This window comes from Glycine soja, chromosome 11, assembly GCF_004193775.1.
Source record: "Glycine soja cultivar W05 chromosome 11, ASM419377v2, whole genome shotgun sequence".
NCBI lineage: Eukaryota > Viridiplantae > Streptophyta > Magnoliopsida > Fabales > Fabaceae > Glycine > Glycine soja.
The window spans coordinates 7,125,736-7,140,754 of record NC_041012.1 but is presented as its reverse complement, the minus strand read 5'-3'; the positions used below and the strand labels follow the sequence as shown (position 1 = coordinate 7,140,754).

At 32.7% G+C, this 15,019-nt stretch overlaps 2 protein-coding genes across 2 annotated transcripts; one reads left to right on the top strand and one right to left on the bottom strand.

Moving 5' to 3' along the window:
- Window positions 1-795: 795 nt before the first annotated feature.
- LOC114376779 (NAD(H) kinase 1-like) lies at window positions 796-8,534 on the top strand. Its single transcript, XM_028335046.1, has 11 exons — window positions 796-1,056; window positions 1,605-1,752; window positions 1,846-1,965; window positions 2,831-3,015; window positions 4,151-4,264; window positions 4,435-4,529; window positions 5,182-5,288; window positions 6,483-6,556; window positions 7,338-7,416; window positions 7,509-7,816; window positions 7,943-8,534. The coding sequence occupies exons 1-11, from the start codon at window positions 1,030-1,032 to the stop codon at window positions 8,249-8,251; spliced, it is 1,566 nt and encodes a 521-aa protein (XP_028190847.1). The 5' UTR covers window positions 796-1,029; the 3' UTR covers window positions 8,252-8,534.
- Window positions 8,535-10,784: 2,250 nt separating this feature from the next.
- On the bottom strand, window positions 10,785-14,630 carry LOC114374322 (protein RETICULATA-RELATED 4, chloroplastic-like). Its single transcript, XM_028331956.1, has 8 exons — window positions 13,965-14,630; window positions 13,678-13,746; window positions 13,453-13,584; window positions 13,299-13,352; window positions 13,140-13,184; window positions 12,120-12,259; window positions 11,292-11,417; window positions 10,785-11,204 (listed from the first exon to the last, which is right to left on the bottom strand). The coding sequence occupies exons 1-8, from the start codon at window positions 14,466-14,468 to the stop codon at window positions 11,168-11,170; spliced, it is 1,107 nt and encodes a 368-aa protein (XP_028187757.1). The 5' UTR covers window positions 14,469-14,630; the 3' UTR covers window positions 10,785-11,167.
- Between the last annotated feature and the right edge of the window lie 389 nt (window positions 14,631-15,019).

The window sequence follows — 15,019 nt, the reverse complement described above, 5'->3', positions numbered from 1 at the left end:
ATACATACATCAGAGTAGCTGCCACAGTTACAGCTAAAAGTCCAAGCATCATTCTTGACCATGTTAGTTTGAATTTTGAAGCCAATTAAATGAAAGAAATTCAAGAATCCCACGCAACAACAAAAATTTAAGTCAGTTTGACTAATTTGTTTGGGAAAACCTCATTAAAACCAAACTGCGTTGACCGCTATACAGCTATATGCCAGAGGTAAGAAAGTATACTCATATAGTACCATTTTTTTCCTACTGAAACTGAAATCATATGATACCAATAAAACATTACTTTGGTATTTAAATTTAATATTCAGTTAATTTTAATTTTTTATACTGTAAAAAAATAAAATTTAATATTTACTTTTAATAATCATGCTTCGAAGTCCTTAAAATCGACCTTATTCATCAATTCAATTCTTAATATTAAGAATATAGATTCACTTTAATTTAGTCTCTAATATTTTTTGGTTACAACTTTAGTCTCAAATATCATATATACTATAGTGATAATGATTAAATCATTATTTTTTGTAGGTGAAGAAGACTAAATCAAAAGGTGACGATAGACGAATCAATCCATTTTTTCACAACATTAAAAATTAAATGGATTGATTATACTATTAAGTTAACTTAAGAAATTAAATTGAAAAACAAGCTAACTTGAATAGACACAAGTAACAGATTGTATTACTTAACTAAATAATGTTTAATCTATTAAAAAAATTATATCATGGATACACTCATTAGTCATTTATCTGGTGTGGGTACTACCAATACTCTGTCGACAGGAATTACTAATGAATTAGTCTTGCGTTCACTGTTTCTGGATTGTTCAAATTCGAAATTACACAATACTTCAAACGAAATCTTTTAATCTAACAGCATGTGCCTTACGTTACCTGTATCTATATAAGATGGTCAAAATTCTTCAAACACATTGTGTTGTATTGTATAGGAGCAGAACCAGTGAAGAGAAGGCTCTACATCAAAGGGATCCCAATTCATTCTTCATCTTCCTCTTCTTCACTATCTTTTATGGCTCCTAACAAGCTCAATTCCTCAGTAATTATATTCCCATCTTCCATATTTTGATCATGTCCTTCTTAATTTTGACGTGAATTTGATCTTAATTGTTATTTGGGTTCATGTGTTTTTTTATTGCTAGGGTTTTTCTTTAATTGGGATGGTTACTTCATGTCCCATTTTGAGGTTTGGACTTGTGCTCCTGGAATTTGGGAGTCTGGGAAACCGTTTACTTAACTGTTGCAATTGACCACACTTATTCATGCTAGCAAAATTCAATCTGAAGAGAAAAATGACTTATAGTTAAAATTGACCTTGATTCTTCCCTAATTTCTGGATTGTTAGGTGGGATTAGTTGTAAACCACTAATACTATACTTCATGTCAGTTTGTTCTACCTTCATATCTCTTTGACATAGAGATAGAGCCATAGAGGGTTTATCTGCTAAAATGAATATCTACCAGTCATTCATATGTTCATGCAATCATGCTTTTAAAACAAAGGACAACCAAAGTCCAAATATATCCACTGCTTCACAGGGCAGAGTTTCACATATCTCTTGTTGTCTGTCTTCCGTTACGCAACAGGGAAATACAAGTATGCCATGTTCACAGGGTGAGAATGGTTTTGTCAGTTCCTTTTCTCTCTTCCCTGAGAAGGTGGTGCAAGAGCTTCTTCAATCTCCAGTCCAGGGGTCGGATGACCATCTTATTGAGTTCTCTGAAGCTTTAAGAAGTATGATCATATTTTGTTCAAATTATTAATATCAAGTATCAACAAGCTTGATACTATGATCTTTGTCCTTATTTTATCTTGAACTCCTTCTAGCTGTTGCGAAGGCTCTCAGGCTAGTTGCTGAAGGGAAAGCTTCTGCTCAAGCTGAGGCTGCTGAATGGAAACGTAAATATGAGTTGGAGAGGGATCGGAATCTGAAGTTTGAACATGCAGGTTCTAATAATTGAATAACTACAACATGAAGATCCTTATTTATATTTTTTATTCTATAACAGTTGATATTGCCTAAGGAAAAGCTTTTTCATCTGTTTTTGACTTTACTGTCATGCTCTCTGCATACTTGTAGATTGATGAACAATTGATTTCTTTTTATTGCTTATGTTCTTATATTTCAGTTATATACAATGTCTGATTGTTTGTTACTTTTTATTTCCTTGGTTTGTACCCTCTCACCCAAAATTGTTGTCTTAAGTATTTGTTGCAATGCAATTTTTTTGTTAGTGATTGGAACTCACGTTCTTATAGTTGTGATGTGTTTGGTTTGAAGTCTACTCTTACTCTCTCAAATGAGAGTACTTTTTTTGGCTTCATTTTTTGTTCTTATATCTGATGATTGAAGTCTTTCACTTCCCTTCAATAAGGAGTGGTTTTGTTCATCACATTTTCTTAGCGTCTTGGTTTTTCCTTTAATTCACGATGTATTCATGCTCACTTGACATGATATTGTATTTCAGAATTTCCATTATTGAAAACAGCATACCCCTAATTATTTTGATGGTCTCAATCCTGCCCTGAAGATAAAGTAAACCATTAAATATTTTGGATGTAATATGTACCTTCTAAACTTCTAATATCTAGGAAGGTCCACTGGTTATATTGAAAAATTCTCACAGATATGGCGATTGAAGCATAAATTGAATGCTTGAATTTTCTAATTTTCTGTGACTTCCAGATTTGTGTTACCACATGGCCTGTATCACACTCTTGCTGATTGCATGCTTTCCATCTCAACTGCTATGTTATGTTCTGTCTATATCTCAACCTTATAATTTCTATTCGCTGCTTGCTTTTATTACAGAGAAATCATGTATAGAGCATCAGGCTGATCTTGATGATGTGAGGACAAATAACCCTGCTAAACAACCTACTTTATGTAATGAAGCTAATGGACAGTCTGAAAAATGTTGTTCAAGGAATGGTATTTGCTCCCATGAAGTTCTTAGGGATGGAACACGTGGTTCTGATTCCAAGATGGTCAAAAAGGTATTTTATAAATCCCTGCTTGAAGCAAATTGGGCTATTATGCTTTGGTCACAGTTGGGTTCCTATTTATATTTGATACTTTGAAATGTTTGTGTCTCTGTGTAAATTTGTTTGTGTAGCCATTTTGTTGATGTTTCTCATGTTTAAACATCCATAAGGCTGAATAGATTATGACTCTTCAGAACAGAAAAACTGTTGAGCCTTATGCCATTACATTCAAATGACAACTGGGAAAATTACTGACTAGTAATGTTATTACTGATACAAAATTATGAAAATTACTATTGAATATTTTGTACATCTTTTCCTATGACATTGTGCAAGTATTATCACCATATGTTTTGATGAATTTGCTATTTTTGTTGCATATGTTAATAACGTTAAAATTACAAATTCAACCTTAACTAAACAAATCCAACAACAATAATGCCTTATCCCATTAGGTGAGGTAGGGTACATGGATCCACAACATCATTTGGCTTTGTAAAAAACCAAAGCTTCAGGAATATTATTTACCATGAGATATAGACAACTTCCTCCAAAATCCTTCTTGGTTGCTCTTTCCTCCTTTTTATAGGACTAAAAACCATGTCCTCTACCTTCTCCCTGATGCCTCTCATGCCCTTCTTTATACGTGTCCAAACCACCTCAATCGATTTTCATCTTTTCCTCAATCAGTGTTACACCAATCTTTTCTCGTTATAACCATTCTGTATTCAATTGTTTTTGGTGTGGCCACACATCCATCTTAACATTCTCATTTATGCTACACCCACCTTTTTCTCATGTCCCTTTAAAGCTCAACATTCACTACCATATAGTATAGCCAAACATATAGTAGTACAATAAAACTTGCCTGAGTTTGGTAGGGACTTTGTGATTACAAATAACCTTGATGCCTCTATTTTATCCATCCTGCTTGAATCTTGTGCATGACATCCTCATTAATTTTTCCATCATCTTGTATTATTGATTCCATTTATTTGAACTTAGAAACCTGTGGTAAGACATCTTCTACCATTTTTACTTTAAAGACATATTCCTCTTGTCTATTGCTAAAATTGCAATGTATATACTCTGATTTACTCCTACTTAAAAGAATTGATTTTAATTAATTTCTTTATTCTCGAGACAGGCTTCATTTAAACTTTCATGGTTCAGCAAAGGTGATCAAAGTGATCAGTACAAACACGACATTGTCTCTTTTGAAAGAGGAAATATAACCACTGCAGAGCGCAGTAGTAAGCAGGTGTCCCTTCTGTTGTTGTGAGCGATTTGATTTTACTAAATTTGGTTTTATTACTCTTATGATCGATAAGCTTGTGTATCTTTTTCTTTAAAGTTTGTCCTTACGTGAGTAATAAATTTCTGATAGCTATACTTGTATATTGTCTAATTTAGAAGTTATATTTATTTCAGATCTCTTTGAAGTGGGAGTCATGCCCACAGACAGTGCTTATATTGACCAAACCAAATTCAGTTTCAGTTCAAATTCTGTGTGCTGAAATGATTACGTATGAATTCTAATCTATTGTTTGTTTTCACTTTTAGATTTCCCAAAGTCGGGTTTTCTTTAATTTGGTACTGATTTGAGTTATAAACTCTTCACAAAAGTATGGAATGTGTTGCTAAAGAATATAATTTTAATCATAGAGCTCAAAAGTCAAAACTCATTTTATATTTTTATGGAAACATGCTACCTCATGGTGTCTTCCATTCTTTCTTTTGTAGCAGTTGTTGGGAAAACTTAGAGGTCTCGGCTTAATACAGGAGCTTTTTGCTCTTACACATGCAAATGAGAGTGTGAGAGGAACTAGTCTTAACCATTCAATCATAATGGATGGTCAAGATTTAATCCTCTCACCTCTCACTAGATTCTTGAAAAAATTAAAGTTAACCTGACTTTGCAATTCTTTTTTATGGGTTTGATGTGGCAAGTGAAGATTGTTTTTTTTTTCAAGTTTTAAGTTTAACTCCACTTTTCATTATGTACTATTTACATTTATCCTCTCCCTTTTTATCCTTCCATGTATTTGTCTTTGGTATAAATGAATAACAGGCTATATAGCACAGAAATTTTCATTTTGATTTTACCTTTTCAACTCATGCCAAACCTTTGTTTAAATGGTGCTGCTTGCTTCTTCTTTTTTTTTTTTTCATTTTCAGATGGTTAAGGCAGCAAAAGAATCTACACATCTATGTGGAACCACATGTCAGGGTTGAGCTTTTGACAGAATCATCATACTTTAACTTTGTAGAAACTTGGAATGATGGTAAGCAATTAAATTCATAAATTGATTCACAAAATTGCACAGCATGTACACGAAGGTTATATTGGGAGGCATTGGTAGGGATTTTTCTAATGCTTTTTATTTTTGTGGATTCATTGCTTCTGAGAGTGCAACTTGCTTATATATGCTACCTTATGTATGGAAAACTTGTGTGAAGATAAGGAAATCGGAGGGCCAAATTATGTATTTACTTCTTCTATCAACTCATTAACTTGGATTTTCTCATTTGTAAAAAGCATGCATTAAAGCAATAGCTTTTGGTTGTTCCCAGTATGCAACCTTTGGTCCAAACCTAGTCATTTAATCCATCATATCCTTTTTATATTCTGATATGAAGTCCTTTTCTAAACCCTTCCACAAGACACAGTTTCTCATCGAACCCTATCACATGCTTTTTCTAAATCATTTAGACCATGAGCAGGTATTTTTGTTTCCTTTTATTTTCATCAAAGCCCACACTAGAACTAGATACATAGCCTTTATGGTTGACCACACAAGTCTAAAACCAAATTAATTCTCTATTATTTATGTCTCTTGCCTTAGTCTTTTCTCTATTATTCTTTTGTTTACTTTACCTTGCTGCTTTCCAAAACTTGTGAGTGTCTTTGATTAGTTAAATTATATGGTTATAATTCATTCTATTGCAACAACATATATATATATATATATATATATATGAACCATTTTCCTGAAGGTTATTGTGAGCCTAAATGAAACCTAGTAGTCAAGTTATTTTACGCCACACCTTCTTTTAGTATCAAATGTTTACTTGCTATTTCAGTAAGCCAGCATTCAAATATTGCATTAATTACCTTTTTTTTTTAATCAGCAGCATTATGTACCATTGGCGTGCACCAAAAATTACTGTATTACTTAAAATGATGCATTTTTATTGTCGGCATAATTTTGGCAGAACATAATGCCAAAGATTATTAGAGTTCAGCTCAGAAATGATGGGCCCTAATCAATCCTTTTCTTAAAGCAAATACTATGATTTAGATTAAAAAAATTGTGTTCTATTTATTGTATTACAGCCTCCTTGTTTGAGTTAAGATGGTGAATATCACTTGACGCAATATCTTGTATTATCTTTTCAATCAACTATTTGGTTTTATTGGTTGCATACTTTTATTTTTCCTAAAATTATAACAATTCATGAACAACTTCTGTTTGTAGATAAGGAAGTTTTGAGGCTACACACTAAAGTTGACCTCGTGGTAACTCTTGGTGGAGATGGCACTGTCCTATGGGTATGTGAAATCAATTTAAATTAATTTTCTACATAAGAAAGCAGTCTAGCTTGCTATTATACAATGGAACTGGGTATTTCCTTGATTTTAGTATTTGAAGAAACTATTTCTGATCCAAATCTAGTAAAGGTTCATTTTCAAAGTGAAACCTGTCAACTTTGTCACATAAAATATGGTTTGAAGCCATAAAATTATTTTTATAAAATTTAACCAACAAGTATTGGGAATAAGAGAGAAATTGGCACACCACAAGAAACTCTCAGTTTTCCAGTAATTTATCCATACCACTGATGCCTGAAGTTGAATTGCAGATTTTTTTTTTTTTGTATTATTACTAGTATATATTGCTAGATACTTTATTGTTAATGATTCTAAGCATTGTGATAGTTTTGAGGGAGAGATATCATGTTAAGGTAAGTCTGAATCATGCATATACATAAAGTATCAAATTGTACTTATAACTCTACTTATTCAAGCTAATGAATCACTAAAAAAAAGTTTTTCATCTTAAGAGTTTAAATTTCATCTAATTAGCATTACTGATCTTGGATTTTCACCATTTTTTTCTTTCTGGAACTTGAATTTCCAAGAATATGATGACTGTTAGACTTAGGATGGGCTATCTCCAGTCCTATAAATCCCTGGCAATGAATTATGCGCTTAAAGAGTTTAGTAATTAGATCTATTATAATACTTGTTTTACTTTACCTATCCTATTATATATTGTATATTGGTTTGCTTTCTGACATTGATTAGTAATTATCATGTACTAAATGTGAAGGCAGCTTCAATGTTCAAAGGACCAGTGCCTCCTATTGTCCCCTTTTCTTTAGGGTCTCTTGGCTTTATGACCCCTTTCTGTATCCTCCAACATGTGTTCATGCATATTATCTTTTTTATTATAATATCTGTTTCCATTTCTACTTGGAAGCTGAACTTAACCATCCTTCAGATAGGGAACAATACAAAGAATGCCTTGAATCAATTTTAAAGGGACCCATTAGTATCACATTACGGCATCGTTTGCAATGTCATGTTATACGAGATGCAGCTAAAAATGAATATGAAACTGAAGAACCTATCCTTGTTCTAAATGAGGTTACAATTGACCGTGGAATATCTTCTTTCCTCACCAATTTAGAATGTTACTGTGACAATTCCTTTGTCACGTGTGTGCAAGGGGATGGATTAATCTTATCTACTACATCTGGCAGTACAGCATATTCTTTAGCAGCTGGAGGATCAATGGTCCATCCACAGGTATTTTGATTAATAGTTTCTTATTCTTATTCTTTAACTGAAGTCTGCTATATTTTGTTCAAGTGTCATAGAAAGCTATTAATTGATTTAATTTCTGTCTGAAACTAAATCTTCAATCTGCTGCAGGTTCCAGGTATTTTATTCACTCCAATTTGCCCACATTCGCTATCTTTTAGGCCATTGATATTTCCAGAGCATGTGACTTTGAGGGTGCAAGTACCATTCAACAGCAGAAGCCCTGCATGGGCATCATTTGATGGCAAGGACAGGAAGCAGTTAGCACCTGGAGATGCACTAGTGTGCAGCATGGCTCCATGGCCTGTTCCTACGGCTTGTTTGGATGATTCTACTAATGACTTCTTGCGCAGTATTCATGAGGGCCTACATTGGAATTTGAGAAAGACACAATCATTTGATGGCCCCCGGGAAACATGACTTCCTTCTTAGTAAGCCTGTATGTAGAGCAACTATAGTTGGAAACAAACTGACTAGTCAGTCATTTATCAAGATAAATAGCAGAGTGTTACATGTAGTCATTTATCTAGTAGCAACTTAAAATTTAGTGTAATTTTAGTTCTTTACCAATAGTTACATGTAGTTATAATTTACAGTAAACTATACTCCTCTACACCCTATTTCTCTCTTATTTTAAAATGTATACTCTCCTCTTGAGAAAGATAAATATGGATACCTTTTAATAGTATGAATAATTTATGAATGTATTTCCCAATGATGGTTTTTACTTTTCCTCGAGTTTTAGTGTGATAAACCAATAATTTTAAACACTTTATTGTTTAGTATTTTAATAGGTATAACGATGTTTTAAAAAGTTCTATAATCACATTTTGATTTTTTTTTTCATCTTTTAAGATAACAAATATTGAAAGTAAATATTCAATCATGTCAATTGTCAAGATAAAGTTGAATTTTGAATTTCTACAAAAGTTGAATTAGATAAAGTTAATTTTAATTTATTGAAAAGTTTAATTTATTTTACTTTTTTTTTTGTCTTAGATGTACTTATTAAAAATATATTAATTAAAACAAAAATTGCAGACATTTTAGGCAATGTATATTCCAGAGATACATTTTTTTGGGGGGGATATATTCCAGACATACATGAAAACTTTCAACAGCGCCTTTGTAAAAAATATGGCCAAGTGTTATTGTTACATCCATTGAATGAGAATGTTCCTCATCTGAGGTATACTGCGAATCTGCCATTCTTCAAATTAAGACTCACTTATCATTATTATTATTATTATTATTATTATTATTATTATTATTATTATTATTATTATTATTATTATTATTACAAAGACCCCTTCATTGCTACGTTAATTGCATACAGTTTCTTGCTTAGTCAATCCATGTGGTTGATTAATATCTTATTTTACTCCAGGTTTCTATCTTGCTCTAGGTTAATCCCTAATTATAAAACTATTTCAATTAATTCATATTTTTTAAGAAAAAAATAGTTATTACATTATATTTATTTATTATTTATACTATTATTTTAAAATTACCTTTTTATTTTCTCTATATACTTATTTATTTTTTTATTAATATTTGGAGAGAAATTACCTAAGTAAGGATATATAGTTTTTTTTAATACATCTAGATATTAGAAAATAATTTTATAAAAAGGGACAAACAATTTTTTTTTAAGAAAGTATTATAATTAGAAAGGAAGGGAATATTTGCAAAAACAATTATACAAGAGACTTATTGAGATTAAAATTCATTTTTTTATCTTTGAAACCTTAACCTACCCCTTACATAACAATTTTTTTATATAAAAAAAACATCAAATTTCAGGCTATGAATTTATTTACCCTAAAAAAATAGTTATGAATCTCTAAATCATTTTCTATCTCAAACTATTATTTTAACCTGTGCAATACACAGGATAATTTTTTTATAAATTAAAATTCACAGTACATGAATATTTTTAATATGTAAAATATGTTTTAAACTTACAATTAATTTGTAATGTGATACATTTTTAACTATTTGATTATTTTAAAAATATTAAAATTTAGAAATAAAGATAAAAATGATATATTTAAAAAGATACACAATTAAACTGCTAGAAATGGCCCCATTTAAGAAAAATACCTAAAAATGCTCTTATTAAATGATGACTCCTAAAACTATCTAGTTCAAAATAACTATTATTATAATTTATATCAAAGAGGATCTGAATAGAAGAAAAAAAAATCAAAGATTTTGTAATAAATAAAAGTATTTTTATTGTAGCATTTTAAAACTTGAAAAACTAAATTCAAGTTAAAATGATTGAGACTAAAATAAAAAAAATATAATTAAACCTTTAATCTTGTATGCATGTAAAAGAGAGCATTACTATGCTCTCCTTGCCAATATATTATTATTATTATTATTAAGGGTAAATTATGTTTTTTCATCTTTTGAAATTTTCAAAATTGTTTTAATACTTAAAAATTTCTTCCTATTTTTGTCCCCTCAAGATATAAGACGTTTTTTTTTTATGCAAACATCTAACCTTGTTAACTTGGTGTTAATGAAATTTCACATCAGCATTACATAACATACTAATTACTAACATTTGTCTATTTAACATGATAATTTTGAGTGAATTGGCTATCACATGACATTCACATAACATACATGATTGCCATGTGTCATCAAGTGATACTTTTTCTTCCCTATTTTTTTTCTAAAAAAATTGAAGTTCGAATTTAATTCTATAAATTTAAAATTTTGATTTTAGTCTTCATAAAATATATTTTAATTTTTAATATAGCATGGGTTTGTCTTGAAATGATCCAAATCTACCTAATTAACTGACACAAACCAGCCAGAACAAATTACTCAAAAGAAAACAAATGCACCCATGTCCCAGTCTGAATTCATCGATTGAAAAAGTCTCCTCTGGCAGGCATATTGATAATCAAGACTATCATAATTCTACCAAATTTACAGGGAATAAGTCAATATACGTAGGCTAAATTTGTAAAATACTTGTTCAATGGCAGAGGATTTCTTGTGTTACTAACATAATACTTGTTTAATCACAAGCTTTTCACCTTTCATCGAGGGACAAATTATGTCCTGATATCAAAAAATAAATTTCCACATCCTCATTGCATAATTGAATGAGGAAACTTGTGAGAAAAACAAGAATACAGAGTGCTCAGCCATGAGCACATAAAAATTGAGAACGAAAACCTATTGAGGTAGTCCTACAACCAAACCTCTGCAGAAAATAAATAGTTTTGTAAAGATCCAGTACTGAAGCAAATAAACATGTTGAGAAAAATGTTGTCAATAAAGAAAGATATAAGTCATGTGGTAATCTTGGTCCTGGGCCTATTGAACCCCTACAAAACGAGCATAATCCACCCACCTGCCAAGGAAAAAATACAGAAAATGAACCACTGGCAACAAGTAAAGCTCCCATTAGAAGTAACAGAAAAGGTATGAAATTTCTTACAATAATGAACCCAAATATGTATTGCCAGTCCGCACAGCAAAACAAAGTGCACTAAGGATAAGTTTGTGCTGGTGCAACAAAGGTTCCAAAAGCCTCTGTTCAATAATTCCAGCAAGTACTTGATACCTGTCAGCAAAATCAGATTCTTAGTAAAGGTTTTAAACAACAATGGATATACACTTACTGGAGACATGAACAGGCTAGAGCATTTTTCAATGCGGTAAAAGTAATAATAATGATAACATACTTCATATGGCAAAAGATAACAACAGTTCATAAATCATGAATTTTCTTTAGAAAATTATGCAACAAGCATCATAAAATTGTGCAAATACCATCTACAATAACCTACATTTCTTAACATCTGTTTGACTTTTCCAGTAGCTTTAGTTGTTTATCACATAATAAAGATTTTAAAAAAGGATGAGAATGGAGAGAAAGAAAGTGTGTCCTTTCTCCCCAAGCAATTCATCATGATATATTGAGATGCTTGTCCATAATCAGATGACAATAAGTAAAACGTTCTAAACAATGACAAGCACCTGACATAAATTACTTAACTATGGGTGAGTAGCACTAACATTATAATCATATTGATGATATTTATTTCGTGTCTCAATGGTTCCTATAGTAGTCATTATTTTATATAACAAGTAGTGAAATAGCTTTCGCTAAATGTTAGAATAACCATAAAATGTATAACATTTAATTAGTGGAAGACCCAGATGCATAAAGGCATGAGGGAGTTAGAAGCAAAAGCCAAATCATTTGTAGATTCTATATTATAATCGTCAAATGATCCATCACTAGTTACATTATCCCTTTTACCTGAGGTTGCTAGAAACTGCCATATAGACACCATAGGCAGCACTGGTAGACAATACGGGAACATTCTCAATTTCCCCTTCAGAAGTCTTGTTAACTGCCTTCTTTGCATTAATGAAGGCATTTGTCATAGCTGTCCCAACCTGAAGGAATACAAAATGCAGTATATGTCAGTGTCTGAAGTCATTTAATTCCAGTCACATGTAAAACAGTGAAGGGAAAGAACAATTGGCAGGATTATTTATTAAAAGAAAAGGTTGTGATATATGATGTAAATCCTTCAAAAAAAAATTAGGCCATTCACAATCTCATTCTTAAGAACTAGTTGATTAACAGTTTCAAACTCATTTGAAGAACATGTATAAAAGCAGTTGATTATAATAGTGGAATGTATTATGTCAAATCAGTCCCATCCTGTACACCAAAGGAATGAAAAATAAGTTCAAAACAAGCACAAGGATCAGTATTAACACTAGCAATGCATCATAGACACCCAGGTGCATAAAACTTGAATTATACAAAAGAAATAGTAAAAAGTAAATTCAAATAGCACCCATGTTATCATGAGTGGTAAGGGCCCTCTTCCATTAAGCAAGAAGTTCGGGAAGGGGTCTACCCTTTGCCTCCTGTACCCTGGAGGAGATTAAGCCCTATGCTCAATGGGGGACACTCCTTGCGAAAGCAAAAAAAAAAAAGAACCATTGCCTATGAGAAACATTAAACATAACTCTTTGCCTATGAGAACCATTGCCTGCAGTGTAGCTCTGACTAAGATCATGCCCATTATTTGAAGGTAAACGTGAAGACTAAATAAAAGTCTTTGTCCAACTCTCAAGATTTGTTGGAAGGTAAAAGAGAAGAAGACTGCATCGGTGATCAGTCAACTCAATTGCCAAATCATGAGTCTCCTTAACTATTGTAATGATTAATCATAAGTTATGGGGAAGATAAAATCAAGTGATATCAAAACTTGAAAACAAAAAATTCTTAAACCAGGAAAAAAAATCCAAGACGAGAACTAACCAGTGATGAAGCAGTTCCAACTGCAAAAAGCTTAGCCCCATTACGCTGCGGAAGGTAACCACATTATATACAACAATTAGTCACAGGAAACTACAGCCACAAAATTGGATTCAAATTGCAAGATAAATAAGACGCAAGTTACCAAATTGTAGTACATACCACAATTGCACCAACCCTCTGTATCAAGGAATATGATGCTCCGGAGAGAGCAACCTGTCGAAGGAAATTAAGAATGCAATAACTAAATACCAACATTTAGTTACAACAAATATGAAAGTAATAAAAATCTATGGGATGAATAATATATAAAAACCTGAAAAGCATTATCGGGGCAGCCATGGAAAAACTTAGCAACAGGCCCTGCAGTGAGTGCGAGTGGCGGTCTAAGAGCTACGGTAGGCGCAGGAAGATAAACCAACATGAAATCTGCAATTATGGCCATCGCCTAAGTAAACAAAACAGTATGTGTAAAAAGGAATGTTAGTCCATTACCTCCAAGACAACACACAAACAAACTATTGAGAAAGAAAATTAGTACCACATCCGCGAAGACAATTTCGATCTCGTTGAAAAAGTTTTCTTTTCTTTTTTCGTACTCAGCAGCAGTCTAAACACAAAAGAGAACGAGACATTGTATTCAGATGGCAAATGATATTAGTGTGAACCAGCAAGTGGCTGGTCTGAGTTTTAGGCATCTTCTAAATGAAAAAAAAAACGTGATCGGAGATTAATCATCAGCAAAGTCATGATTAGAATACTTGGTACAAATAACAATATAACAAAAAAGAATATTATAAAGTGTGAATGAAGAGAGAGAAGAGAAACCTTGGTGAAAACGCCAACGCCGCATTCCATAGCAACCTTTGCGAGGAAGAGATCATCCGCGAGGAGACGCTCTCTGAACCCAGCGAACTGAAGCAGCCACCGGAAGAACGGAGACTTCTCCAGTTCGAGAAAGCGAGTGACCACCGACGCCGGAATCTTCCCGGCTTTTATCGCCGCCGCCAGGTCCGCCGGCACGCTCTCCAACGACCTCCCCGCCTCCGCCACCACCAATAAAGCCTCGTTCTTTCTCCCATTGTCCTCGTTGTCATGACCGCCGCCACCACCGTGACCACCATGTCCTCCGTGTCCGTGACCGCCGTGGCCTCCGAAGGATCCGCCGTCAGGGACTCCGGTGGAGGAGCGGAGAGGGTAAAAGCGATCAGTGGGGCGGCGGAGGGGAGTGAGGCGGAAACGGAGAGGGGGGGTAGGGGTAGAGAGGGAAAATGAGGGAATGGATTTGGAAGAGGAAGAGAGTGGAGTGAAGAAGGAAAAAGCGATCGACATTGTTGCGTTTTGTGAATTCACTTAGTTTCCCTGCTAGTTCGGAGAAACAAATGAAACACACTTTATGTTCTGCTGTGAGTTTAGTTTAGTTTTGTTTTTGGTCAGTGCTGCCACGCTTACGCTGTAGCTATTTAATATTGGGACAAAATTGTTGTTGCCACGCTGAAGGCGACCGGCGTTACTTCTTAGGTTACGTTTCCACTCTCACCAAATCCATCGTGTGCCATTTTTTATTTTAGGCAAAACCCCCACCATTTTCAAATTAATAAAAGTGCACATAACTCTATCAGATTTCATCCCAAAAAAATAACTCTATCATATCACTAGTTTTTTAAATTAAAAATATATTAATTCCTAATTATCGATGATATTACTTAAGCCGAACATTTTTTTAAATGATAGATTACCCTTTCAAATACTTTTTTAGATTTTTTTTTGTTTTAAAAAATAAAGTATCAATATTTTATATTTTAAAGACTAAAACTATAATTTACTCTTTATTTTCTAGACACGATGTTTAAAAGTCGGAACAAGTTTATATAACTCCTTTT

Bases quoted from the DNA above. Each gene is read 5' to 3' on its own strand.
- LOC114376779 (XM_028335046.1), top strand. From the start codon at position 1,030: ATGGCTCCTAACAAGCTCAATTCCTCA. The intron at 1,753-1,845 runs GTATGATCATAT...AACTCCTTCTAG, and splicing joins GTTCTCTGAAGCTTTAAGAA to CTGTTGCGAAGGCTCTCAGG. The intron at 6,557-7,337 runs GTATGTGAAATC...CTAAATGTGAAG, and splicing joins GAGATGGCACTGTCCTATGG to GCAGCTTCAATGTTCAAAGG.
- LOC114374322 (XM_028331956.1), bottom strand. From the start codon at position 14,468: ATGTCGATCGCTTTTTCCTTCTTCACTCCACTCTCTTCCTCTTCCAAA. The intron at 13,585-13,677 runs GTACTAATTTTC...TTGTTTACTTAG, and splicing joins AAATTGTCTTCGCGGATGTG to GCGATGGCCATAATTGCAGA. The intron at 11,205-11,291 runs GTAAGAAATTTC...TTTCCTTGGCAG, and splicing joins ACATATTTGGGTTCATTATT to GTGGGTGGATTATGCTCGTT.